Here is a 27,956-nt window from a genome sequence, read left to right on the forward strand (position 1 = left end):
GTGTGGTCACGAGGGGTCAGACGAGCTGCTTCCCACACACATTTAGAGGAAATGGAATGGAGACTACATGACATGTCATTGAGCTGACGCTTTCATCCAAAGCGACTTACAATGAGTGCATTTCAACCGTGGAGATACAAACCCAGGAGAACAAGTAACAAGAAAGCAGCTTCAAAACATGTTATAGGTAAGTGCCGCCATTTGTTAGTGCTACAGTGTGTTAGTGTTCGAGTTAGAGATGAATTTAAATAGAAAACGATCGCACTGATCTGTTAAACGGGGGTAAGAACCGGTAAAACAGCAACACCACCACCAGAGGAACGTCTGAGTGATCTTGAAGGAGGTTTCGTTGTAATCTTTTTTTTTTTTTTAATCTAATATTCAGAACCAACAAGACAAGACATTTATTCCACTGTTTTCTAAATTCTAGATTTCCCAGCAGACTGTGAACATCGATAACTGGATTGATCAGAAGCTCCCTGACAGCCCACAAACAACGTTCACGTTGAAAACTCCTCAGATGTCAGCGAGTGAACATTCGCGCCATGAAAAAAGGTTTATTTTTAAAATAACCAATAAAATATCACTTGCAGAGCTCTGCTCTTTCAGGGCGAAAAAAAAAAAACACTTGATCTGAAACGGAAATCCTGGGTGTTCAACCGGCTGTCAGGTGCACTTTCACTTCAGAATGCGCGTTGTTCACTTTGCACGTGTGCGAATACAAAGCAGTGCGAACCTCAGCCCCAACTGCTCGAAAAGGTTCCTCCGTCTCTTTGAATGGAAATCAGCTGTTGCTACGATAACGTCGCCTTTGTTTATCGGCTGGATTGAAATCGAGTTGAAGCTAATTGCATTCAATGCAACCTGATGGCTTCATTTACTGCACAAAGTGTTTACGATGTCTAATTATAAAGGTACGATTCTCTGCGACACTAGTGATTCGAGGTGTTTGAATTACTTTCTCAGTTAAGAAATGCCGAGAGCTCACTGCAGCTGAATAAGAGCTACTTAACGGGTGAATTTGCAAAGAAAAGGAGGACGCAAAATGTGCACATACTAAGTTGCTTTTATTAATACAGAACTGCATGCTACAGAGACTGTACAGCATAAACATTTATTCATTACAAAAAAACATGGTTTTGGAACCATTTAAAATAACAGGAGAAACAAACAAACAAAAAGATAAGAGCATAAAATAGAACAGGAACATCACAGCCGTTAAGGAAACATTCAAACTATTTATCATTAGCATCTTAATAAACCAGAGAAGAAATCGACAGATTACAGTCGCGTCATGTCAACTACAATGGCACCGAGTGGATGATTCTCTTGTAGCTTTTTTTACAGCCTCTTGCAACATCAACATGCCTATTTTTTCTATCTACCTATATGTAGTAGTGTACTTAAAAGTGGCAGTTTGTGTATTTTTTTGTATTTAATAAGTTTTTTTATGAACTTCCTAATATACATAATTTGGCCCTTGTGGGTTTTATACAGTTTGATGTCCGCTTTTTTATTAAGTTTAAATTTTAATATTTGACAAATTGCTACCAAACACATTTGTTATAGCAACATTTATACTACATACATAGCAATCTATGTAACGTCACAGCAAAGAATGGAATCGAAATTAAAAATGATGGAGAAAAAAAAAAAACCCGACAAAAGAAGGATCCCTACAGCGTGGTTTTAGAGGGGCAGAGGAAATTATCACAAATTTGGCACGGAAAAAATCTGTACACGAATCAACAGCCAGCGATGCGACTGTGCGATAAAAAAGAAGGGCTTTAGACACTTTTCCAACTACTGAAGACACGGTACCCACTGTCTCGTTTCAAGTTTTCTTTTCTTCTTTTTGTAAAATGGCTTATAGACGCATTTCTTGAAATGAAGTTGTGCATACTTCTGTTCATGAGTTCTACACAATACACTGAGTGGAATCCAGGTTTTCAGCGAGGAAAGAAATCAATAACAAAAGATTTGCCTTTTAAAACCTCCTTGTAAAAATGGATCATTCATATATAAGTCGCTTACCTTGAGGAAAAAAAAAAATAATATTTGTACAATGTATTAAGAAACAAAAAAGTCAAAAAGAGACACATACAAGATACAACAAGCAATCTCTAAAGCAATAAATACTACTGGTCCTAGCGTTGTGACATTTTTGAATTTAATAACCCTCCCACCCCGAACCTCCCCTCAAGCCCACCCAACTCGCCCGACTCCACCCCAAAGGTAAACAACAACGAAAAAAGACAACGCAGTGGAAGAATGCATATTTAACACAGTAATCCCCCCTCCCCATTATTCTGTACATTTAAACAAGAACAAGTAACATCACAATTAGAGTCGTCGCTGCTCGCCTCGTGCCCTCCTAGAGTTTGAACAGGTGTCAAATGATTGGTTCGCAAGCTCGTATTTAATACAAATAAAGAAGGAGAACCAACTCTTTGAAGAAAAGGGCTCATTGAATAATCTAGCCTACCTTTTTATATCCGTCTTTTAAACACGTTGAAGTGGAACTAGATCATTGTTCTGTTTGCACTGTTTTTAACACTACAAAAAAAAAACCATACAAATTTTGGCAGATTCACAAAGCTATACTACAGCTCATTGTATCATTTAGTTATAATAATTTGATTTTTTTTTCTTTCGATAATGATCAAATATTGACCAATGAACTTTAATAAAACAAAAACTTAATTTCAAAGCCTCGTGGCACGGAAACATAAAAGAGAGAAATGAACCGACAGCAAGTGAAAGATAGCAGAGAGAGGGCCTAGAAAGCTTTGAGAGTGTGTGTGTGTGTGTGTGTGTGCGTCTGCAGAAAAGACAGAAAAGAGGAGAGAAGAATAGGGCAGACTATTCTATAGACTTGGTCACTAGCGACAGAGGCTGGGGGGCCGCGGAGGAGAGGAGCGAGTGGGAGTGACGCAGCGCCGCCGAGGCCCGGGCCGCGGAGGACGCCGCCGAAGAAGAAGAAGAAGAGCCCGGCTGCCGCGAGGACGAGACGTCGGCGTGCCGCGGCGCCCCGTTGTGGGAGGAGGCGCCGGGCGTTTTCCTTGCTGCAGCAGAGTTTTCCAGCTGAACCAAAGATGGCGGTGGGGGCCCGGCCCGGAGGTGCGGGTGGTGGAGTGGCTGGTGGGCCGGTTTCATAGTCAGTGAGAGAGGTTGCATTTGTTCAGTCTGAGGTTTGGACTCTTTTGGGGAGGGGGAGGGAACCGCTGAGGAGGGGGAGGAGGGGGGGGAGTCTAGTAAGCTTCCGTCCGTAGAGGGAGGACTGGCACAGCTGCCTTCACCTTGGATGTAGCGAATGCACTTTTTTTTTCTCCTGTGGGGGGGGGAGGGGACAAGGCGAGAGAAAGAGAACATCGTTAAGCATCGCGCCTTCAAACCGCGTCGCCCTCTTAGCAACGCCGCCCACTTAAATGCACCTCTGCGCCGTTTTCTTTCTTTTTTTAATTTAGAGAAAAATGTGTATCCGAAGCTGTTTTTTTTTTTTTTACACAACAGATTTCGCAGGTGCACTGAAGCGGCTCGTGCTAAGAACACAGTTGGAAAGAAGTGACGAGTCATTTTTCCAAACACTAAACCGTTCAGACGGGACAGACACGAAGGAGAGACCACGGGTGGAGCAGCCGGGAAGTGAAAAGCACAGACGGGAGGAGATGGCGAGGATGATGGCGATGAAGGGAAGAGGGAGACGTCGTGGCGGCCGGCGCTCTCCGGGTGGAACCTCGGCCTACAGCTGGGGATCAGCCCGGCTCGGGCCCGTCTCTATCTGGCCCTACTCTCTCTCTCTCTCTCTCTCTCTCTCTCCCTCTCTCCTCCTGAGGGAACGGGGTTTGGAGGCGAGGCAAAAAAAGTCAACGAGATCCACACTACGCCGCGTCTGCCCCACAGACACAAGAGTGTGCGCGAGGGGGGGTCAAGGCATCATGTTTGCATTCCTGCCTGAGGTCGGGACCCTCCCCCCCGCCTGCTGAGTCCCGGGGCCAGGCCCGTTGAACAGCGGCGAGCAAGCATGGGAGGTGGAGGGAGGGAGGGAGGGAGGGAGGGAGGGGAGACGGGATTGTTGCATTTGTCTGCGGTGACTCTGCCGCACAGATTTGGTTATGGGGGGAATCTCTGCCCACCTCGTCTTTACCCTGACCTCGGCAGTGACCCCTCCCCCGGCTCTCTGGGTTCTATCACGAGGACGCCCCGAAGGCCCGCAGAGGCTTGCTTAGTATGTAAGACTCGCAGGGACAGAGAGCAGGTAGAAGGAGGACCACGCTGCTTAAAAATGAATGAGATCCTAGGGCCTTTGAAACATATGAAGCTGGGCTAATGTTTGATTAAGGTTGTCAAATCAAACTTATTTAATTCTGAGAGGGGGGGGGGGGGGGTTTTACGTGGACAAAGAGAGCCGACTACTGAATGAATGAGAATCAAGAGATGCGACGACAAATCACAACGAAAAGGGCTCACAAAACCTTGATTGCATGCGTGGGATGAAAGACAAGCATGCGTTTCTGATGCGCTCGGCAACACCAGACAATGGAGAACACAAAGTCTATTGAGGCGTGGGGGGGGAGGGGGGTGGGTGGGGGGGTCTCGATGCCGTGGTGCCGGGTGGTCGAAAACCGGCCGCGATAAGGCCTCGTCTGCCACTGCGCAGACGTCTTGCTCTGAATAACTGTCTGTCAAACCGCAACAAATGAGCTAATATCCATTTTTTAACAGACATATCGATTGATAATATGTGCCCGTGTATGTTATTGATTTTTACGTCTGGGGGGAAATTACACCAGATGCATCTTTTAGGAAACGGAGCCCAGAGAGAACTTCCAACCTCTCGGCTACTCAACTAAAGACGGGAATATCGCGCTTTCCACCAGCACCCCCCGACCTCGCGATCTGCCATTATGGTTTGAAGGAATAATGTGATCATTTTAATGTCAGTTAATTAAATAAGGGAGTGTGGCGGTTGCTTATTTTCAACAAACAATTTAATATAGTCTCAAGTATTTGGGGAAATTCGGCCTTCAAACTAGACTTAAAATCGGCTAAGAACAACGTGAAAGGTGTGGCGGCGGAGACAAACAGAATGTTGCGATGCGTGGGGGAGGAGTGGGGGAGTGGGGGAGTGGGGGGGGGGGGTGGAGAGAAGTGGGGGCGGGGTTCGTGGTGCAGGCCGGACACAGAGAAGGGTGTTACTTAGCAGAAACAAATACCTACCATGAAAATATTCCCAATTCAAAGACTGCTTGTGTCAGAACAGAAAGACAACAGGTAGGGACTAAGTAAGGGTTATTGAAGAGGAGTTTGGAGGAAGAAGAGGTGGGAGAAGGAGGAGGAAGAGGGCACAGAAAAGAGTGTCACTGAGCAGGGCCTCAGAGAAAGCAGGGCTAAATTTGTAAGCATTACATTGTTATTCAAAGGACGCCAATTAGAACATACACGACAGTTAAGATGAGAGGAGATTATCCCCTGAACGGAGAGAAAATGGATTTCACCCGCAAGTCCGAATTTGTTACTCCGAATCAAGCATTCCGTTTACAGCCAGATTTGTTCGCAAAACTATTCTACAATTATCTTACATAGAAATCCATTTTCTGCCACTGGGCTTGAACCGAGTTGAATGAGGAAAAATTGCTGTGAGGGAATTTATAGCAGGAAGCTCCTCATTAAGGAAGAGGAGCGGAGGAGTTTGCCATCTGTTGCCACAACGATGGAAACGTGATTTGAGAGGGATATCTGAGCAAGTAATGAAGGAGAAGAAGCTGCTCATAGTGGGTGTCTTCCTCCCATTGGCACTACAGCAGTTATACCTGCATGGTTTGCACCATAAACTCAGCTGGTCAAGCCCGAACAAGGCACGACACTTCTTTGGGGTATTTGCATCTGTTAGCCAAAGAGGTAGACACAAACACACACACACACACACAGAGAGACAAATAACAAAAGGAAAAAAAAGAAAGAAAAAACAAAAATGGACACGTCATTACACAGACAAAAACATGTAGCCAGGGCTTAGGTTTAGGCTGGAAACACTGGGATGTCCTCCATAATGAACAAGCCATCAGGCTAGATCCTCCAAGCCCCGACCTGCCAGTTTAGGATTCCTGACCAATGTCAGTGGAGCTTATTGTACTGTACATCCTGCAATGAAACCCCCATGTATCCCCAGACAACTTCATCCATGGACACATGCGCACGGACGCCATCCATACAAACATTCTAGCGTATGCTGCTATTAACATCCCTTCAACCCATTCAGGAGGTGAAAAAAAAATCAAAAATCAAAATAGTGGCAACCTAGAGATAGACCGGCAGGGCGTGGCTGGAGGAAGCTGAGAGATGGCGATAGCCTGGCAGGACAGACAAGAGGGAGGGAGGAGAGAAGAGGAGGAAGAAGGCGGGCAGCAGCAAAGAGCGAAGGAGGAAGTCCCAGTGTGACGCGACACAGCCCTCACCTGGCCCCGGCCAGTGCAAGCACAGACCATACACACCTGCACGGGCCACACCAGTTATTCTGTTGATCGAGCCCAAAGCGCGCTCGACACTTCTTAGGAGCGCTCAGGTCTGATGCCGCAACAGGGAAAGGCGGGGAGGAGGGGGGGGGGGGGTGGAAGCCAGCAGAGAATAACCAAAAAAAACAAAAAAACAAAAAAAACAATAAGGAACAGAAATCATAAGGAGGAGAGAAATAAAGAGGGAAGAAAAACAAGTAACAGTGAATCTATGAAGCTTGGCTCATTGTGCAAGAAATCCCTCCCCCACACCCCCCCCCCACGCCCCCAATAAACACACCCGTTAAGCCATTCTCAAAGTGTGCCTTTAAAGACAGGGCTGAACACAATTAGTGTGTTTCAGACATTAGTCAAATAAAAATGCATGCAAAGATATAATCAGGACATTCATGAAGAAACAATTGCTTTTAGTAATCTAGATTCTGACTGGCGTGAAAAGCTGCAGGTTTTAACAAACGGGGCCACGCAGGTATGGATTATTTACCAGAACTAGGCAGCAGTCGCTGTTAAAAAAAAAAAGGAAAAACGAGGAGGTTTTAAAAAAGGGGGGAGGAGTTACAAAACGCATACTGGCCTATGGGAAACTGTGACTAGTGAGGCGGACAGATTAAGGAGGTTTACGGTCACAATGCTAATTTAACTTAATACAATGACCTCCTCGAGCTTGCTGCATAGTGATTGTGCCAAAACGCTCAAGACTAATGAGCCATACGAGTAAATGGAGGTTAAAGAAATGAAATATAATCTAGCTGGAGTTAAAAAAAACAATAGCCATATTTTAAGAAAAGGAAACAGCAAACAAGCGAAAGAGCATATTTTGATTTTTTTTTTTTTTACCTGCCTAATATTGCACATCAATTTCTAAATAAATATACAATCAATAAAAAAGAAGAAGAAATAAAAAACAAGTTAGTGATTTAATACTCAAAATGACATTAGCACCTGTAATCGGAGGGAGTGAAAGGCAAGGGTTTGGAAAATATTCTCTGTGTTCTGAAAAAAAAGAACAGATAGAGAGGCCTTCAAGAAGAAATCCGTCACCAAACGAGCGCAAAAATACATAACAAGTCGCCACAGCTCCTCACAGTATGATCAGAAGAATATGAATCAAAAGAATAAAAATGGACAAATCATTGAATAAGCAAACCTCCTTAATTGTAAGATGTAAGGGATTTCTCTCATGTTGATATTAGAGCATGCAAAAGGCAAGCAAAGGGCAGCCCAGCAAGCGCACACACACACACACACACACACACACTGCAGACACAGGCATTACCAAACGGGGCCACGCACACAACACGAGCAAAGTTAATGGCTCTCACGATGCTTCAACTTCACGTTCTCAAAACATACATATCACAATACCAGAACACGCTAAGGGGCAAAGTGGGGAGGGAGGGCATGTCAAGAGGAGGGGGGGGGGGGGGGCTGGGGGGTCATGCATATTCAGTTGTTATTAGCTGGGGATGGCTAGGGAAAAAAGGGGGAGGAGGGGTAGGGGTAAGGGGTATTACAAGCAACTCTTATCATTTAAATATTGCATTGGGAAGCATAACTACACAAAGAAAGATATACAAAAAAATAAAGCCAGGCACAATAACACACCAAAAAAAACTAGCTTGACTTTTATCTTGCAAGATGTCACATCTGCCTGCCGCGTGATGGGGCTCTTCTAATATGGGAGATAATTGCAGCTCACTTACCATTGCTCTCTGCTTGCTGCTTTTCCCTTTTTCTCTTCTTCCTTTTCCCCTGTTGGTTAGCCGCCAAAAAAATAGAAAGAAAAAATAGACACAGACAGGAACCTTAGTTATTATATTGCAGAATGCCCAAAACATGAAACAGAGAATAGGCCTCTTCTTTGTGTTTACTTATTTATTCATTATTTCTCTTTTGTTTCTGCCCTCCGGTTTGTAACAGCCACTGCGGGCCAGTTCACAATGATCCCTCCCCTCTCTCCTCTGCTCTTTTTTTTTGTGTGTGTGTAATCTTTTGTCTTATTTTCCTCTGCCCTGTGAACATGTAGACAACAAGATGAGCCTCTCTGAGCCCGTGGAAGACTTTTGTCAAAACTGGACCAAATTGATGGGAATCTGAACACTTAAAATGTCAGAACAGAGTTTGCGAGGCTTCATGGAAACAAGTCCATGCTCGGACTATTCCTTCTTTATCATAAGCAGGTGGCCTAAGCTCTCAGAATAAAAAGACTCATCCTGATCATGTCACCTGGCGAAAGGGGTAAAAGAAAAGAGCGGCCCGTTACGACTTGTAAACTTAAAAACTTACATAGTTGTCTCGTGCTGACCAGCCCGGGTACAGCTGCATGTGGAGCTGTCGCTCCTTCCTGGCTAGCTCGTAGTACTTGGCCTGCTCCTCCCGCGATAGGGCGTGCCACTGTTAGCATGAGAGACCAGACCCCAAAAAAAACAAAAAACAGAGACTTTTCACAACGAGTTAAATGTAAATGAAGCAAACTGCAAATCGGACCAAAATGGCCCTCGAATTTCAGGCGTTCAGGATGACATGAGCCGGACGGATGGAGGTTACAGTGTTGGCTTCTTACCCGCCGGCCCAGGATCTGGTTGATGGCGGCGCTCTCCTTCAGCGTGCACTCGGCCACCACCTTGGCCCGCATCTCCTTCATGTAGAGCATGAAGGCATTCAGGGGCTTCTTTATGTGCACCTGCTTCTTCTTCTCCTCCTCCTTTTTAGCGTCCGACTGTTTCCTGTGGAGCGGGCAGAGGAGGTGGAGGCGGAGGTGAGCGGAGTGAAAGCCGCCGGTGGGAGAGCGTGCTCGGGAGAGGGGGGGGGGGGGGGGGGGGGTCTACTCACGAGCTGTTGAGAGAGATGTCGCTGTGGGAGGATTCCTGCTTGACGTTGGGCGTGACGATGGCCGGGTGCGGGATGCCCGTGGTGTGCAAACTGTGGTGAGGGGGCACCATGTGTGGGGAAAACCTGGAGGACAGAAAACTGTGTAAATGGTCAGAATGGACACGGGTGAAATGAGGAGATGGAACACATGTATACACAGGACTAAAAAGGGGCTAAATTAAATTTCCCTCTTTTGGCGACATGTTAAAAAAAAATAATTCAATTCAATCTTATAAAAATGGCTTTTAGCTTCGATGTACAAAAAACAGTTCGGATGGATTCTACTACTCAGTGTCACATGTCACATCATTTAAAATTGAGCACAGGATTCCAAAAGTATAACAGCAAGTTACGACAAACCACCACCAAAACATTGAGTGAAAAACAACAGGGAAGCATGATCGCTACATTGTGTGGCAATGATAAATCTCTTGAAAGACACTTGAGCCGAGTGCCCCTTTATTTTATTTTTTATTTTTTTTTAAATGTCCTAGTTAGCTCGAGGGTATTAAAGGAGAAACTGTGCAGGCTGAACGTATCAGTGCCATCCAAAACCACAGATGCCTGCGGTCGCTTGGGTTTCCCAAGAAGATTTTGAATTCCCTCCATAAATGCAAACTGCCCAACTCCAAGTCATTTGTATATTTGAGAAAAGGGCATTTTTTAGCATTTCGGAGCTGATACGAACGCGCTGGGTTTTATGTGATATCAAGGAATAATGAAAACTAGAATTAAAACGTGCTTTTTCTGCCAGTTCCGCATTGTCAGCAGCACACACGTCTTTATCTTCATCCCTCCGCGCTCCTATCGTCCTTTCATCGTCTCCATCTAGGCCAGAAACCCCTTATTTGTGAAATCGTTTTCGCTGGCCGGAGCCGCCATGAGGCCGACATTAATCATTTGTGTCAGACGATCTCAATGTGTACGTGTCTTATCTGCATGTGTGTGTTTACGCCGCGGCTCCACGTGACCACACACTCACACACACGCACACACACATTTAAGAAGAGAGGAGGATGAAGGAGACGGGAGAAAAAAAAAAAGAAAAAAAAGCGCAATAATTCCTTTCTTTTTTTCCCAAGCAGCTCATTATCTGCCAGTGTCTGGCTGCATGGCTCCGAGCCAGAATATAATGATGAGGATAAACTCGCCAGGAACAACTACTTTCTGTTGGAGGCCATCTCAGGGGAGTGCCAGTGCGCTCCCCCCTCAAACTCTTTCCCTCTTTTTCTCCCTTTCCCCTCTCCTCCCCTCATCGCCGACACATTGGTGTTTGTGCCATGTCATCCGCTGATGGGGAGCTCGGCAGCAGTGGCTGCACATCGCCCATCATTAGGGGCCGCCGCATTCTCCTCTGGTTCCCCGTTCACCCCCCCCCCCCTCCCCCTCTCTCTCTGCGCACTTGTTAAAATTTCCTCTGTTCCAAGTTCTATATATATATATATATTTCTTTAGCTTCTCTTCTCTTCTTCTCCATTCCTCCCTGTCCCCTCACCACCTCCGCGGGTCCCTCCCCTTCCCCTCCTCCTGCTGCTGCTGCTGCCACTGCATGGTCCCAGGTTATGGTTTAAACATGACGCCCGGGCCCTTTGAAGCGCGGGGGCATCGTCCTCCTCCTCATCATCATCATCATCATCATCATCATCAGCACCATCGCCCCGGCTCATCAGCAGCAAGCAGCGCCTTGGACCAATTTAACCCAAACGGAGGAGGAGACGCAGCAGAGACCCCCACCCGTCCACCCACCCTAACCCTGCGGCTCCTACGTCTCAATCTAAAAGGTGAGAATGGCTGGCGGTGTTGGAGGGAGGAGAGGGGGGGGCACTGGAGCAGCATGGCCAGTGTCAGCCAGTGCCATTTAATTGCCAATGCGAAGCGGTAGCCCCCCCCCGCCCCCCCCTTCCCCCTGACTGTTTAATGTATAATGATCCGAACGGCGCGTTTCTCCTGTTACCAAGGAGAAGAGAGGGGGGGAGCACGACGATGGGGGAACATATCAAAGGGCAGGCTTCAGCATGAGGGCCAAAGGGGGCCTCCACTTCCTCCTACCTGTCACACACACACACACACTCACACAGAGTACAGGGGACCTGCACGGGCTCCGAACCCATTATTGAAATAACGTCTTTCATTTGCTCCGCTGACTGTCTCCTACTCTCTACTTGCCCCCCCCCCTCCCCCGAGTCCTAAAATAATGCATTTTTTAACAGCAGATAGATGTAAGTTGCTCATTGCAGGACCGCGAGTTTCCTTAGCTGCATTTTAATGCCGTTTTCGAGCTACGGCACGGGGGAACTGATAGGGAAGCAGCGCTGGAAGAACTTGCTCCCGACAAGAGAACAAGGCCAGGGTGGATTTTCTCTGCGATTTTGGTCCAGTCAGCCCGCTCCTTACAAATCGTTGGAGCTATCACAGCAGCCTAGTCCGTTCTTTGAACAGATCCGACCGCCTGAAGGCTACGTATGAAAGGATGCTGCCATTTTGCTGACACAATTAAGACGGATTTCTTTCAAGATTTAGTCAACAAATTGATTTATTTACTCTGTTCTCTCCAAGACAGACTATTTTTTTGGAATGGAGATGTGTTAAACCCTCCCATTCTCCAGAGAGCTCACAGAGCCCTCCCTCTATTCAGTTATACTAATTCAATTAGGGGCCTCATCACAGGGCATTAGTTCTTCCCCATGGCCAGTCCCCTCCCACACACCCCAGCCAGTAGATTCAATTAGCTCCGCTGGAAATAAGATGATCCCAATGTAGAGGCTGTCATTAAGGGACCAAATTAGCAGCCACTTAAAGCCCAGGTTGTCTGGGTACCGCTGCCAGATGCCAATGTCTGGACAAACCCTTTGCACCTGATACTGGGAGGACTGGGAAGGGGCGACTGTAGTCCAGACTCCAACCTCCAGGATGATGTCAAATGTAACATTTGATACGATTACATTTTTAACATTTGAGTGACTGATGGGACTGTTTAACAGCTAAAAGCCAAACTGTCTGTCAACCTCAACCGTCCCTTATTCTCACGGCTGTGCTTTAAAGCAAATGTCCCCCCAGCCTCCTCCCTCCCGGCACCTACATGATCCATTAACGTCTCAGAGGTCTAAACACGCCACCCTCAGGACCTGCTTTTTCCAATCAGGCTGTAATTAAACTCAAGCTTGGCCTCGTCCCTAGTCTCTAAAAACAGCCCGGCTGACAGTCCCCTGCTGCAAGGGCGGGTAGAGAAGAAGAGGAGGAGGAGGAGGAGGAGGAGGAGTACGGGGGGAGAGGGAAGCGGAGTGTGTTTGTTTTTTCTGATTTCTGCTTTTTAGCGCTTTAAGTAATCTAAAATGACTTATTTTTGCTTACCACACAATATAGAGGACATGCATCCCTCAAGGGAACAGTAAGCAGATTAACACCAGCTGAGATACTCACACATGTATACAAGATGTCAACAAACACACACACACACACACACATAACCCCCCCCGTGGGTGCACGAAAATGTCCACAGCAGCACTTGAGTTGGACCCTAATGGGCTGGACCGAAGCGTCAGGCCTCAGCTTGTATCATCTCGCCCCCCCATCAAAGTGTGGCCTGTGTTTGTTTATCTGTCTGGCTGCTCAGACTCACAGCGTGGACCTGCCCCTGCTCATTTCAGAGCTGCCTGACATGCAGTGGGGGTAAATGTACTTCAGGGGCCTCATTAGAAAATGATAAATGCAATTAATATTTGAGCACGCTAGCTGGAGTCCCACACTAGAGAATCGGCCTTTTGAACAGGGAGCCATGTGGAGTGCGAGAAGTTTCTGCTTGACGTGGGGGAGGGGGGGAGGGGGGGGGGGGTGCGTGTGCGTTGCTTGTGCATTGCCCTCACAGCCAACACAAACACACACACACAACCAAGTGTGTAGGTGAGAAAGTGTGTGTGTGTGTGAGAGTGCGTCTAGCTCCTAGGTCTCAACTCACCTTGACATGGATGCGTTGACAGTGAGCGCAGTTGGGTAAGGGTGTCTGAAGCCCCCTGTTGTGATTGGATAAACAGGTTGACCTTGCCTGTGAAGGGGGATGAAAAGAAGAAAGGCAAAAAAGGTAAAGGAACAAGGTTGATGGAAGAGGAGAAGTTAAAGCCCCCCCTGTGTCTCTCTCCTTTCCTCAACCGTGGGGCTCTTTATTCTCATTTGATCAGGACAAAAATCTAGGGGATTGCAGAGCGCAGATCAAAGGGAGGAAAACTCTGAACAATTTGAATGCCACAAATCTTGATAGCGGTGGCTAATTAAATTTCATAACCCTTCGCTCGGTGTCGACAGAGCGGGGCCCTCGTTCCTCCCCGAGCTGGAACTAGGTGTTTTGTTGTGATAATTAAAGACGAAGCGCGGGTCTCTTTAATGGAGCCATCACGTTAATTGAGGTCTACACATCCAAAGACAAACAATAATGAATGTAAATTTATACCAAAATAAAGTGCGGCAAATCAAAGGGCGGCCGCGGCTCCGCTCGGGGGCCTCTCTCGGTATTTAGATCGCGGTGAGAAAACATTAAATTAACAGAGCTTAATTTGTAGCCTTTTGTCACGTTAACAAGTGTTGACAAGAGTTACCAGGGGAGAGCCCCCGTGTGGGATTGTGGGTAAAATACGGGGCAATCACGGTTCATTACTCTAATTGGACCATACAGAGACATGCAAAATAGTATTTGCCCCAAAGTGGCAGAGTTGAGGGCCCGGCGAGGGAACCCAGAGGAGCGCGTGCGTGTGTGGCAGAGATGCTCACGAGTCCCAAAGCTCGAGTCCGAGTCGAGTCTGAAGTCACGCGTGTGTGCGACTCGAGTCGCACTCGAGTCCGAGTCTCAAACTCGAGTCCCCATCTCTTATCAACGTCCCTTTTACCGTAAAAAAAAAAACATACCAACAACGTTTTACTCCTCCTTTACTCTTTACTTAATGTTTTTTTGTGGTTTTTCCCATAAAATGAAAATACGAAGCGTAGCCGCTAAACCGGAAGTACGTAGATTTTCACAGTAAGAATCGACGCAACCTTCTAATGACAGCGGTTACCAGGGTAACAAGAGGAGAAAAGTTCATTAACGGATATAAATAAATAAGCCTGGTCTGACGGGATGTGTTAGCAGCAGTAGGTGACAACACTCGCTGCTCTTGTCCACGTATTGTTTTGCTTCAGTGAGCAGAGCAGAGACAGTTTAAGGAGATCGCAGAGTAAACGCATACGTCCCGACGTCAGCGAACCGTCGGTCGGACCCTCAGCCCCAGCCCCCCCCCGTCAGCGCCACCCAGCAGCGGCTGCTGTCTTTCTCGTGTGTGGCCGCGCGCGCGCAGCCAGCAATAGATGTCGATGTACGTGTTACGTAGGCAGGTAACGGAGGGAGCGGTATAGCGAGCTCATCAGATTTTTCCTAAAATGAAACATTGTTCACGAGTCCCAGAGCTCGAGTCCGAGTCGAGTCGGAAGTCACGCGTGTGTGCGACTCGAGTCGCACTCGAGTCCGAGTCTCAAACTTGAGTCCCCATCTCTGGTGTGTGGGGAAAAAGTCAACACGGGTGGGTGTCGGTGGCCATTTTTAGTGACTCAACTCAAGAAAACGCAGCGGAAAGAGTTCAAAAAAGGATTCGCTTACTGTGGTACTAGCCATCCTAGCGGGTGGGGGATCTGGCCGACGGCGCCGGGCGACAGCGGGTAATAAGGAGATATATCTGGAGGATGTGGAGGCCTCGGGATTCCTGTGGAAGAGGGAGGATGACAGGCTTAAAAAGGGCGGAGGAGGTGGACAGACAAGATGATGACAGAGAGACAACCGAATCTTTGTCGGCGCCGGATTCAACCCCCTTTGTCGAGAGTTTCACATCCGAGCGGGGTACACACATCACACGGCGGGGGGGGGGGGGGGTGCTGGTGGGAGGATGAGGAGGAGGAAGAGGGGCTTGTTGCCTGCATGCGCACGGTGCTAAATCACACTTCCTGATCAAAGGCCTCTGAGGCGGCGGCACAATGCGTTGGAAGATGCGCAGAGGTGAGGAGAGAATACCAACACCATCCTTCTTGTCACATTTGTCTACTGATACGGAAGATTCATTATAAAAGAATACAAAAGCCTGGTTTAGAAGTTAACAAAAACAAAAAGTAATTAAAGCCTTCTGTGGGATCAGAGGATCGTCATTGACTCACTGGATGGATTTGGGTTCTACCCGATATTATGCATGTAAAAGCAAATATTAGGTTAGATATTATATTATGAGCTGAGGATCTGGAGTAATTTAACCACCTTCTGTTAAGTTGATCATTTCGACACAGTATTGGCTCCGTTTGTCCCGAGCCGGATTTGAAATACTCCGGTTGAACATGGGACAGACTTTGGTCTGTTCTCTAACTTTAAACCGTCCACGCGCAGCTGTTGCTGCAGATGTTTGGACCAGTCGAAGTAGCAGAACAGGTCGATCTTTATGGCTCAGGACTTGGCCGCTGCTGGTGGTTACACCCGAAGTCTGCAGCTGATCCAGGAACATACTTTTAAAGGGGGAATCTTTTTTTTTTTTGTCTACCCAGATATGTTATTTTCTTGGAGCCCCGCTGTAACAAAAGCAAATTACATTAAAAAGGAAAAGCCTTTTAAGCATTATCCCATCACCACCCAGCGCTGAAGACCTAATACAGCTCATTAATGAATTAAACACTGAGCCCAATTAAACAGCCCTATTAAGCACTACATTAAACAGCAGCTGGCACATTATTTCCCCTTTGTAAGGACCATCATAATAAGGGAACATTATTACCTAAAACATTGACTGAATGAATCCACCAGAGACCACGGAAGAGAACGAAATTATGCCTCGCACTGAAAACGCACCGAGCTGAAAGAGTTGGCTGACAAAAATGAAGGGCTTGGTGGAATTGCCTTGAAACGTGTGCTTAATGGCTGTGGGAGGCGCGTGCGGAGGGGGGGGGGGGCAGAATCTGACCGCTAAAAGGCGGACCAGGAGTGCTTCCGAGCAGAGTGCCGCATGAACTCTGGGGTTCGGATGTGAGGAGCCTCCAACTCTGCTTTTGGGGGTCTGAGCTGCGGCCTCCAGACGTCCCAGTTGGGGTCGCTGGGTTCCGTGTTTTTTTTTTTTACGCGCTAGTTTACGAGCCCCCGTCCGGCTTCTTGCACTCGACCTTGAGGCCGCTTTCCTGCTGAAGCCGAACGGCGTTAATTTGGGTCGTAACCAAATCCACCCGGCAACAGATGATTGTCAACAAGAGGCGCTTGAGCCGGCTGTGACCCACGTCTCACCTGCATCGCGGCCCCAGCTGTCTTTATGAGGCCCTTAAATAAGCAAATCAAAAAGCGTAACATATTGATTTATTTTTTTCTAGTACTGAATGTATAGAATAGCTTTAAATGGAAACATTTGCTGACCCTGAATATTGTTTTGCGCCCACAGACGGACGCCATGGAGACAAACAAAGTCCCGTATACGAGAACCACGGCGCCGGGGTGCAATAAAACATTCACACACGCACCGGTGCAAACACTGCAGCGCCCTTATATCGTGTTTCACCATCTTTAAACCACCACGCAGTCACAAAACACACAGACGGAAACAAGTACCTGTTTTGGGGTCCACGTCTGACTGTAGGTGAGGTGGGGGGTTCCCCGGTGTGAAGTGCTCATTGCTGTAGGTGATCAGAGGTGTGAGAGGGTGCACATGGTGAGGGTGCTGTACCACTGGAACCTTATTAGACTGAGAGAGAGAGAGAGAGGGAGAGAAGAAGAGGCAGGCGTGTTAATATTTGAGTTGGGGGGGGGGGGTTAAAGGGCTGTAGGCGCCTGCTACAGAACTGCAACTCTTGGCCTGAAAGCTCTCGAAAAAAGAGCCGTCCGATTTATGCCCCCCCCCCTCTTCCCCTTCCCTCCCCCCCCAAGGTGCTAAACCGCCAAGCCACAGTGAAAATAGTGTGGTTGGTAATTAAAAAAAAGAGAAACCCTGTCTGCGGTGTCACCCTGGGATTCTGTAACACTACCTAAGAGGGTTGGGGAGGGGGGGGGGGGGGGGGGGGTTTGCCAGTTCCCATTTGGGTCTGAAGCGTGATGAGGCACTTTTAGCCGCGGCTGTAGTCGAGTATCATCGATCATCTGTAAACCACAAGAACCGAGGCAGCGCGTCTAAACCCACAGTCATTAGCAGCGTCGGCCCTCCACCCCCCTGCTCCGCCCGCCTCTCCCCTCTCCCTCGCTCCCCCTCCATCATCTATTACCCCCGGGGCCCGGTTCACGGAGGGTCTGGGCTGTATTGTAATAAGAGGGGTTCGGAGAGAGAGAGAGCTGGGGGGGCCCCCCGAAAATCCATTTCTGCATTTTTGGCAAATTAGTTTTAGCTATGTAATCTTCTCTTTGTGCTCTAAGTGGTGCAGGCCCCCTTTTTTTTCAATTACCCAAAGATTACAGTGTAGCTTTAGGGGGGGGGGGGGTTGCTGCTGCCGTGGGGCCCCGTGCGTTAACCGGAGCTCAGCCCCTCTCATCGGCCCGGGCTGAGGCAGACACTAATACACACACGCGCGCCCCCCCCCCCCCCCCCCCCCCCACCCCGACCAGCAGATAACCAGATTAGAGCGGGGGCTGTAGATTAGGCTGCTGGAGGAGGCTGCTCTCGCCTCTTTACCCACATCCTCGTCCTGCCCTCAGCAGCCAAAGAAGCAGCACTAATCAGGCTTATCATAACATGGATGATATGTTCAGGGGGAGAGGAGCTGAGCTGCTTGTCTGTGTGTGTGTGGGGGGCGGGGGGGGGGGGGGCAGCACACACCCTCATTAGCGACTTTAACCCATGCAAGAAAGAAGAACAAGACAGGAAAAATAAATTAAAAAAAGCGCTCCACTGTGGCACATTTCCAAAGAGACTTTGAAAAACATTAATGGGACTAGATGTTGGCAAGGGGGGGTGGTGGGCGCATACATACAAATGACGCTCACTACCCCGGCGCAATACTGACAATACGAATGCAAAGCTGTGGGCCCCAAAGCAGACGGATGTGAGCAGAACTCCCCATCGAGGGTTAACGTGGCCTCGTACGACCCGCTGCATGCTCCCACTACACCGGGCCGTTAAAGCTGTCCATCTGCATGCTGCGTAAGGCCCGGCATCCAGACTTCTATTCTGCAGTGGCAGTGGTGGGGGAGTGGAGAATGAGAGGGGGTGGGGGGGCATTCCTATTGCCATGGTCCCCAATGAAAGATTAATGAACCCCAGCAGAACTCCAGGGAGGCAGCGGGACTCCAGGGACTCATTCACAGCCCTGAGCTGAAAAGGCTATGGAGAAGAGACGCGAGACGAGAGGGGTTGGGAGGGAGGGGGGGGTATATGTGTTTGTGTGTGTAGGGGGGTGGAAGGGGGCGGTAGGTGGAGTGGGATTCGTTAAAAACAGAACACACAAACCGAGGCGCTCCTCGTTGCGTAGGGGCTCCTGATCTGATCTGCACATCTAGAATAGTGGGATGAAAAGGAATAAACAGCAGAAAAAAACACTATCTGGATAAGGGGGGAATGACAGCTGCCAGATGCAGCTGAGCGCGAGAAGATGGCCTCGGCCTCCGTTCCTCTTACCCCTGCCCCCCGACCCCCTACTCCCCCCCCCCCCCGGGTAATGATGTGAAAGAATGTTGTCGATTCTTCATCTCTCGGCGCTGAAAAGCTGAATAGTGGCCATTTAAATGAGTCCTTTTGTGGCCTTTGAGAAGACGGCCCAAACTGCCCCTCCACTGGGTCCACATCTACACAGAGGATGTCGGTGGGGGGGGGGGTCCCCCCTAGAAGCCGCACCGTTTATGTCATAGTCACTTGTGGTATAGTGCTCGTCTCCAAAAAAAGGAAATACTCTTCCCTTCTTTCCTTCCTTCCTTCCCTTTTACTTTCCTTTAGGTGTCTCCTTCTCCTAAAAGGGGGAAGCCATCAGTCAATCGCACTCGACATACGTTGCGATCATCGCACACGCGGCGGCTGCAGAGGTCAAGGCGGCACCGGGGGGGGGGCACCTCTGGCAGGGCCGCCGTGTGCCCGGAGAGGGCCCGAGAAAAACAAAAGCAGGCAACGTGGGAGGCTTCGCTCTCTCAGCTCCACAAAGGCCAGGGGAAAAGAAAGAACACTTCCTGCCCCCCACCCCGCCCGCACCTCCCCGGTGACTCGCATCCTTCCCGGTCCACCTCCGTCATTACAATCTAAACAAAAATAGCAGAAGACAAACGAAACAAGCGCTCCAGTTCTCCAGCCTCGGAGAGACCCTGCAGAGAGCATTTAAAAAGCACACTCTGGGACGAGCATCAATGAGGACACATTGACTCCTTGCTGGTCAGGACACACACACACACACACACACACACACACACACACACACACACACACACACACACTGCTGCAGAGTTAAGGCCAACGCTGTGAAGCACAGGCGGCACAAAAGCACAGCAGACACGGCACAACAGAAGCAGTGGTTCGCCCGCCTCTGGTTATGATATTGATATTGCCATGGCTCTATTTATTCTGCTCCATTCTTCTTCTATTTCCAGCTGTGAAGCTCAAAAAACGCTCACACGCCTGACTGTGTCTTCGTCTCCACGCTCTGCACTCTGCACCAAGCACCTCGATTCTCAAACAACCCGTTGATCGCATGCGACCAGCGCTGTTGCGCCACCGTGTGAAAAGTAGACGAATGAATGCCGGCCCTCTGGGGAAAGAGATGGAATGGAGGGGGCGGGAGGAGGGTGGGGGGGGGCAGAGAGGGTGAGAAAGTGACAGCAGGACAGAGTGAGACAAAGGCAGGGAGAAGGAGAGGTGGAGGTCGGACGGGAAAGCTGTTGGCCTTGCATTTCCGCCCCGGTGGCACCTCGCAGGGCCAATTTGAGTCCTCGGTGTGAAGGTGATGACCTCGAAGAGTGGCCAGGCGGGAGGAGGGAGGGAGGGAGGGAGGGGTGGGGGGGTCAAGCCTCTGTCTCTCTGCTTTATGTCATGATATGATGAGTTGTCACAACAGCTTGCGTTGCCGGGGAGGGGGGAAGGGGGGGGGGTGGGGGGGGGGGGCGCTAATGAGCTGTAGTGAGGTCGGCTGGGGAGGCCGTGATGGATCGCGGGGCCCTCTCGGGGGGCCTCCGGGATTCCAAAGCAAGCAGGGGAAAAAAAAAAAGCCTTGAGCCCGGTACGCGGCACTGAGGGTCATCTGTGCGACAATCTGACACACAACACACACACACACAAACACACAAGCCCCGGTAGCACTCAGTCAACCTCGAAGCGAAATACTTTCTTATAATACAAAATGCTAAAGGTGTATCAAAGCGTACCACGCTGATTAAAAATAGACCCGCTACATTTGAGAAATGATATTTTCTGTTTAATCACTGGAGAGAGGAAGAACTCTCCACCATATTAAGAACCCGACACGGAGGTGTTGATCAGTTTTCTCGCGTCTCCGAGGGCGAGGGGGGGGGCTCCCGAGACCACGGGATATTTAAAAGTTAATCTATTCACTTTGCTGCGGTGACGCGCCGACTGCTTGATCACAGCCTCTGAACAAAAAATACCATGTGGGCCGGAGCCTCTGCTCCCCTTCTCCCCCCCCCCCATTTGCTTCTCCAAGTCGTTCGTCGCCATTTATTTTTTCCCCCCCGCTTCCCATCTTTGATAGTCGGCGCATCAAATAGAATCGCCGAAAGAAGGGAAACGTGTCCCGACACGTCGCAGACAAATAAGAGGATAGCTCATCTGTGAAGTGCCGTTAGGTGGGAACCGCTGTGTGTTGTGTAAAGGCAAATCGCCTCGCGTTAAAGCCCCCTCCATGTAAACAGCCTCTCGAAGCCCTCGTACCTGAGCTAAAGGGGCTTCTCTGAGAGGTGATGTGTCGTGTCGCCGCGGCGTTAAGAGCCAGACTGAAGTCTGCCTTTTGAAATGCAATCAGTCCCTCAGAATTTCAGTTGAAAGCCCGGCAATTAAGAATTAGAATCGCATGGCAACATTAACAAAGGGATGTTAATGGGGGAGGTTATTGAAATCTCATTTTATATTTCATGGTTAAGACATGAGCCTGATCAAATGATGTTTAGTCAAATAAATGATATTCCTCTTGTCTCTAAAAACTTTTTTAAATTAAAGAACATGTATTATTTAGGTTAAAGATTAACATTTATGGAGATTCTTTTTTTTAAAAGTGGTTGTCAATCACTAAGCCTGTGGAGCATCAATCACTGGTCTGAGCTGTTTAAATCCATAAGGCTAAGCAACTCCAACCCACTATCAACAACAACAACAACCACAGCTACCTGTCAAAATAATGCTAAAAGCCTTCAGTGGTGGGAGAGGGAGAGTGAGGAAGGAGGGCAGCTCTCCCCCGTTACTCACCCACCTGCTCAGATCGAGGAGCCAGCGGCCCACCTGCTGGAGGAGGAGGGAGAGCCCCTCGGGGGCCCTGGACTCCTGCCCCCGGCCCCCGTCTCCTCCGGCCAGGCTAAAGCTCCATCCCGCGGGTACATGACCCTTTCGCGCCCCCCCCCCCCCCCCCACCACCGGCCCCGTCTCCTCTCCTCCCACCTCCACCCCCCCTCCCCTCACACACACAGCTTCCCTCTCTACGGGGGAGAACCATGCTTCTCTCGGACGCCTCTCTCCTCCACTTCTCCTCCTTTGTCCGTTTCCTCCATCCTCGTGGCATGTGCGGCGTGTGTGCACAGATGTTTAACCCCCCCCCCCATGGTGCAGTGGTTTGCTGAACACGCTCCCCTTAGCTTTGGACATCAGTGACTGCTAAACATCTCTAGAAGGTTCCAGGACTGAGGCCTAAAGCTTTCCTAAACACACAGTAACCACGACACCCCCCCCCCCCACCCCCCCTGCACCTCTGTCGTCTCCTCTTCTTCTCAGAGAAAGTTTTGATGCCGGTTACAGGAAGCACGAGGAGAGAAGGAACAAATACTGTGAGCTTCAGCACTGCAGCATCCGTCCCACCAGCAATACTCACAGAAGAAATCAATTACTCACAAACACAAAAAAAACAGTTATTACTCAAATCCCTGCTGGTGTGTGTGTGTGTGTGTGTGTGTGTGTGTGTGTGTGTGTGTGTGTGTCTCTCAGAGTGCGTGTGGGCTCCGCTGTGCCTGCAGGATGCCCAGAGACGAACTGGCAGCTTTGAAAAAGCTTCGCTACGAGGTGAAGACGAGCGAGTCGGGAGAGACGGAGACAAAGAGGAGAGAGAGATAGAAGGGGAACAAGACACAACAACATCCACAAAGTGTGTGGGGGGGGGGGGGGGGGGGGCAGGGACAGGCTGAGCAAAGTGTGGCCGACAGTCACTTTATCCGTGTGACGCTGACAGTCCCTTCTTCATGCTCACTTTCCAACGTGGGACATGGCACCTTTCTTTCGCAATGCCCCCCCCCCCCTCTCCCCCTTTTTCTAAACAATACCTCAGAGTGGAGGACAATCTTTTACACCCCCCACCCCCACACACCCCGATCCCTCGACTCTGTCTCTATTCAAGGCTCATGTGAACGAGGCCTCGAGCCCCCACCCAGCCGCCCCCCCCGACTGCCCTCTTCACCCCGCTCTCTTCCTTTCCGCAAAACTCCTTTGCCTTTAAGATCCATTATTCTTCTCAGAACTCGAGTCAAACGAGGAGCCTCGCGTGGTCGAGACTTTTCTTTACAAGAAGCGCCGAGAGTTTTCCAGAGATCAGCTTGACGTCAGAGCGCACAGAGACCAGGTGCATTATGGAGATTCCATCAAACGCAACCCGTTTGGATCCGTGACTTTAGAGGAATAAACGTGTTGCCTGAAAAAAAATGTGGGTCAGTAAAAAAAGTAATGTGATGGCTGACTGAACACATTTATAGTTTAAATATTAGGGAAATATTGTCTAGATGCTACAGAAAGGATCAGAAAATAAAGAAGAAATTGTATTTTTCACAGCAACGTACATTTTGTCACAAATAAAAATCTTTCCAACGAAATAAACTGTTTTTAAACGTTGGGAGGATTTTATTTTTTTGCTTTCTATAATTAACAACATGTGTCATCCGTTTATTACCTTTTACAACCTCTAACAACCCAAATCCGACTAATTACCATGACAAATTAAATATTTATAGAAAAAAAAATATTACCATCAAAGCTCTGTAGCATTTTAAATACGTTTATTATCTAATTTGATGGAGGTTATTGCAAAAAGAAAAACACCAAATAAAAAATAACTCAACAAATGAAATTAAGATACGATATTAAGAAATTACAAAAAAACTCGTTTTCCAGCTTTTTAAAATGCAAAACTTTTCTCTCAACGCGCCGTTCGTTCTTTTTTTTCCCTTTTTCTCCCGCACTCGCTCAGGGGGGGTTGGGGGGGTGGGGGGGCACCCCGCTCCTTCCCCTATGGCTCTTCCCCATGGCCTGCAGCAGGCAGTCCCGAAAGGCCCTCAGACCCAAAACAAAGCGGCGGGAATGTCCCTTACACAGCTCGGACAATGGCGTCGCGGCTCCAGCTTGACAAGTAAAAGAGCCCCCCGACAAGGCGGCGGCTAATTGCCCGCCCTGCCTCCATTCAGCCGGCCTGCCACGCTCCTGCCACCCTCCTTTTGTCCCACGTGCACTTTCTTAAGTAAACTGCCAGTTCGCCAGCGCGTGATGGACAGCTCCCAATCACCCGGCGACAATGGCGTCAACGCCACGACACGAGAGAGCGCGGCGGGGAGAGATAAAAAAAAAAAAGAACACTCTCGTTCGCAACGAGACCAAAAAGTGTGCAATGCAGGGAGGAAGGGAAAAAAAGAAAAGGAAAAAAGGAGGAACAAAAAGTTTTAGGAAACAAGGAAACGGAACGGCCTGTGACCTTTGCAAATGAATCATTTTCACAGTTACATTTTAACAATGCAGGATAAAATGCCTTCAGTTTCAGAGTCCTGGTTGTGTTTTGTTACTCTGTACTGTAGCATTTACGGTATAATTCTGTTATTTTCAAAAAAATCTGATTTCACAAATAATTACAGATGGTAAATGATTTTAGACGTAATCTACAAAAAAGCATAAACCCTGATTTATTCATGTCAAATAAAGCACAGAAACCGCTGATACAAAAATAAATTCCTTGAATACAACATATAATCTTTAAAACTGCTTCAATATAAATAATGGTACAGGTTGATTAGATTTAATATAATTGTGTTTTACAATACAATAAATAATACTATTTAGTTTGATGTCTTAGAATAATACCCCGCTGTCAGGCTGTCAAGACAAAGCAATCAAACACTGCCTTTCATTATCCAAATTGTCAATCTGTCACTTAGCAACATAAGTGTTATAAATTGCCAAACAAAGCCCAGAAAAATATCCACGAACAAACACAATCGGAGCATAATATTTAAAGCCAAACAAGCACGGGGAAATAAAGCACGGCTGCAATTAAAATGTTGAAAAGTCTTACCATTTAAAAGAGCTGTATTTGGGATGCTGCTCGGTTCCTGGTTAAAACAAGCATGCTGGCACTCGTGCTGCTGCACAGACTCCAAGCAGACTCCCACCACCATGTCAGCCACTAATCCACTGGGGGGCAGCACCTCGTCTACGGCAGCGCTCTCGCTAACGCCCCGATGGGTTAAGCCGATAAGAGAGCGGCCCCCGGAGGAGGAGGACCGGGGGACTTGGGACGGGCGGCGCGGCGCCCCCCCCCCTCCTAGCTTTCTCCCCCCCCTTTCCCCATCCGGGTACCGGAGGCGAGCGGGACCACCGGTGGCCGGAGCCGGGCCGGCCGGACGCCGGCTCTCTCGCAGCCCCCCCATTCAAACGCACACTTAGGCTGCTCTCCTCTCTCTCCCCTTCGCCCCGTCTTCACACCCCCCCTCCCCCCCCCCCCCACACACACACACCACCCTACCACCCCTCTGCCTCTAATAAGCTCTTTTGTGTCCATCTTTCTTTCTTTGATAAGTTAAAAGAACAACAGAGAAGAGGCAGCGAAAGAGAGAGGCTTCCATTCGGCGGGCAGAAATACAGCTACTGCGCTGCCGTCTAATACGAGAGTTGCCATTAAAACTTGGCTAAACTCAAGCGGCGGGGTGTCTCTGGTCGTGTCATTAATCCCCCCCCCCCCCCCCCCTCTCCAAAAAACCGGCCCACGCTCCATTCACCGCGAGTCACACCGAATTAAACGCAAAAAAGGGAGAAAAATCACAAACGGACGGGCCGGAAAAAAAAAGAAAAGAGAGAGAGAGAGAGAGAGAGAGAGCGGCTAGAGAAAGCATTCCGATCCGGGGCAGAGGGCGTGTGTGCTGTCGCGGCGACGTCGCCACGCGCGTCCTGCCTGACGGGTGGACGCCACTTTTGCAAAGGATGCAAGGGAGAAAGAAAGAGCAAAAAAGAAGAAAAAAAAGCAGCCGGACAATAAAAAAAAGAACCGCGGCTTCTGAGCTCTCCTCGGACGGCTGCGGAGGGCGAAGAGGAGCCCCGTGAAGTCAAAGCAGACCCACAAAAACGGGACCGACGACGGCTCAGAAACAAGCAAACAAACAAACACGCACCGATAAGTGATCACGAACCCCGCGAGCTGGCGACAGTAAAATAAAATAAAAGAAATTCAAGCCGGCCAACTGGTGGCTCGACGAGAAGGAAGCCCGCTCTTAAAGCCGTGATCCGACCCATCCGGCAAAAGCACCGCTGTGAGCCTTTCAAACCGCAGCAGAGGAGAAAAAAAAACACCACTATTGATCTTCAAATAGCGATAATTGAAAAGATCAAAACAGATTAAACAACAACAACAACGAAAAAGATTATCAAGAGTGTGCTGACTTACCATGTTGTGCTCCCCTTTTGTTGCGAGTTTTTGTTAAAAAAATTTAAAAAAAAAAGAAGAAAAAAAAAGATTTGTTCAAAGATGCAGCATCGGAGGTGTCAAATTTTCGTAGCCGTCGCTTGATCGTATTACTTCCACAGTCCCGGTTTCCAATGCGTCTGAACTTTTTCCCTTTCTCTTTTATTTTGTTTGTGGTACCTTGCCTTTTTTTTCTTCCTCTCCCCCTCCTGCTTAAGACTTTAAAAGCCTTCAGCTCAGTAAAGCAGCACAAATTATCTTGCCACCTTGCTCAGCTCTGATGCTTTGGCCGCTAACTTTGGAAGGCCCTTTACTACTGCATCAAAATTAGCATTGTCAAAGCAGTTAATGAATATTAATATTGTATTTGTCATTGGAGCTGGCCCATTGCTGAACTCCGAGTCATCCATCAGGGACAAGATTAAGCACACAATTATTTCTGACTGACAGGGACCAAATCTGGAAGATTTTTTTTTTTTTTCCTTCAACAATTTAAAGAAAAAGACACAACATCGTCTTAAGGTTCCTCCCATGAGACGGGACAAGATTAATACACTTTTAATGAAGCAAGATTTCATGGTGCACGAACAGCGGGTGCCTCAGGAAAGAAAGGAGAGGAATATAAAAAATATATATATCGACGAGTAATTTTAGGGTCCTTTTTTATTTTAAGGATTAAAATAAAAATATAACAAAGAATTTTGATGACGGAAGACAAAATTTCAACGAAGATCCCCCTTTTTTTTCCTTTTAGATGAAGAATAACAGATTCATTCTCCTTCATACTATTTCGTTCTTTTTTTTCCACACGAGAAGATTTTTGCCTTTCACCTTTTGTCTGGAACGTCGCTGGCGTTCCATTTTTACACGAGACTCGGACCGCACAGGCAGCCTCCGTCAGCACCACACATGCAGCCTCCGTCAGCACCGCACATGCAGCCTCCATCAGCACCGCACAGGCAGCCTCCATCAGCACCGCACAGGCAGCCTCCATCAGCACCGCACAGGCAGCCTCCATCAGGCAGCCTCCATCAGCACCACACAGGCAGCCTCCATCAGGCAGCCTCCATCAGCACCACACAGGCAGCCTCAGCCTCCATCAGCACCGCACAGGCAGCCTCCATCAGCACCACACAGGCAGCCTCAGCCTCCATCAGCACCGCACAGGCAGCCTCCATCGGCACCGCACAGGCAGCCTCCATCAGCACCACACAGGCAGCCTCCATCGCCGCCCCCCCCCCCCACACGCCCCCCCCCCCCACCCCAAACGCATCTCCACGCCGGGTGCAGACTGTCAAGCGCGGCGGCTCTCGGCGCGATCCTCCGAGCCGTCATCAGACATGTCACAATGCGCGGCTCGAAAGCACCTTTTCCTACATAATGATGTCGTTCCAAATTTGCTTGGCGGGAAAGTGATTGCGGGATAAAACGGTTTAATAAATATAAAGCTCTCTCTGTGTCTGGAAGATGGGAAGCAAAAGAAATTCCTACCGGTAACCGCCTGGAAGAATTAAGCAGACGACGCGTCATCTTCTTCACTCCTCTGTAAACCCGAAGCGTCGCTCCGCTCTTTCTCTTTTTCACCCTGGCTTTGCGTATCCTACAGAGTCCGGCTCCAAAATCAGCATCCATCCCTTTTCTACAATCATCTCATCCGGCTTCCCCCGCGCTCCGTGACCTCCGCCGAGAGGAGCGGCCGCACGGAGAGCCTCTTATTCTGGTCGTATTAAAAAAACTATTTTTACGCTT

General features: G+C 48.7%; 1 protein-coding gene across 12 annotated transcripts; it reads right to left on the reverse strand.

Moving 5' to 3' along the window:
- Positions 1-1,048: 1,048 nt before the first annotated feature.
- On the reverse strand, positions 1,049-27,956 carry tcf7l2 (transcription factor 7 like 2). Of its 12 annotated transcripts, XM_062559922.1 has the most exons (12): positions 27,699-27,942; positions 16,981-17,113; positions 15,010-15,112; positions 13,342-13,428; positions 9,348-9,470; positions 9,079-9,241; positions 8,802-8,909; positions 8,219-8,267; positions 7,458-7,508; positions 6,495-6,567; positions 5,221-5,281; positions 3,195-3,331 (listed from the first exon to the last, which is right to left on the reverse strand). In XM_062559922.1, exons 1-11 carry the CDS (start codon positions 27,837-27,839, stop codon positions 5,239-5,241), a joined length of 1,074 nt encoding a protein of 357 aa, XP_062415906.1. In that variant the 5' UTR covers positions 27,840-27,942; the 3' UTR covers positions 3,195-3,331; positions 5,221-5,238. The 12 variants fall into 12 exon arrangements, with proteins under 12 accessions (XP_062415896.1, XP_062415895.1, XP_062415898.1 ...); XM_062559912.1 differs by lacking the exons at positions 5,221-5,281; positions 6,495-6,567 and adding an exon at positions 5,814-5,886 and having other exon boundaries at positions 1,049-3,331; positions 8,219-8,281; positions 8,801-8,909; positions 9,348-9,485; positions 27,699-27,956; XM_062559911.1 differs by lacking the exon at positions 5,221-5,281 and having other exon boundaries at positions 1,049-3,331; positions 8,219-8,281; positions 8,801-8,909; positions 9,348-9,485; positions 27,699-27,956.

Source organism: Pungitius pungitius, chromosome 21, assembly GCF_949316345.1.
Source record: "Pungitius pungitius chromosome 21, fPunPun2.1, whole genome shotgun sequence".
NCBI lineage: Eukaryota > Metazoa > Chordata > Actinopteri > Perciformes > Gasterosteidae > Pungitius > Pungitius pungitius.

Bases quoted from the DNA above. Each gene is read 5' to 3' on its own strand.
- tcf7l2 (XM_062559912.1), bottom strand. From the start codon at position 27,839: ATGGATGCTGATTTTGGAGCCGGACTCTGTAGGATACGCAAAGCCAGG. The intron at 7,509-8,218 runs GTAAGTGAGCTG...CTTTTTTTTCAG, and splicing joins GCAGCAAGCAGAGAGCAATG to AACACAGAGAATATTTTCCA. The intron at 5,887-7,457 runs GTGCTAATGTCA...TTTGGCTAACAG, and splicing joins TTCACTCCCTCCGATTACAG to ATGCAAATACCCCAAAGAAG.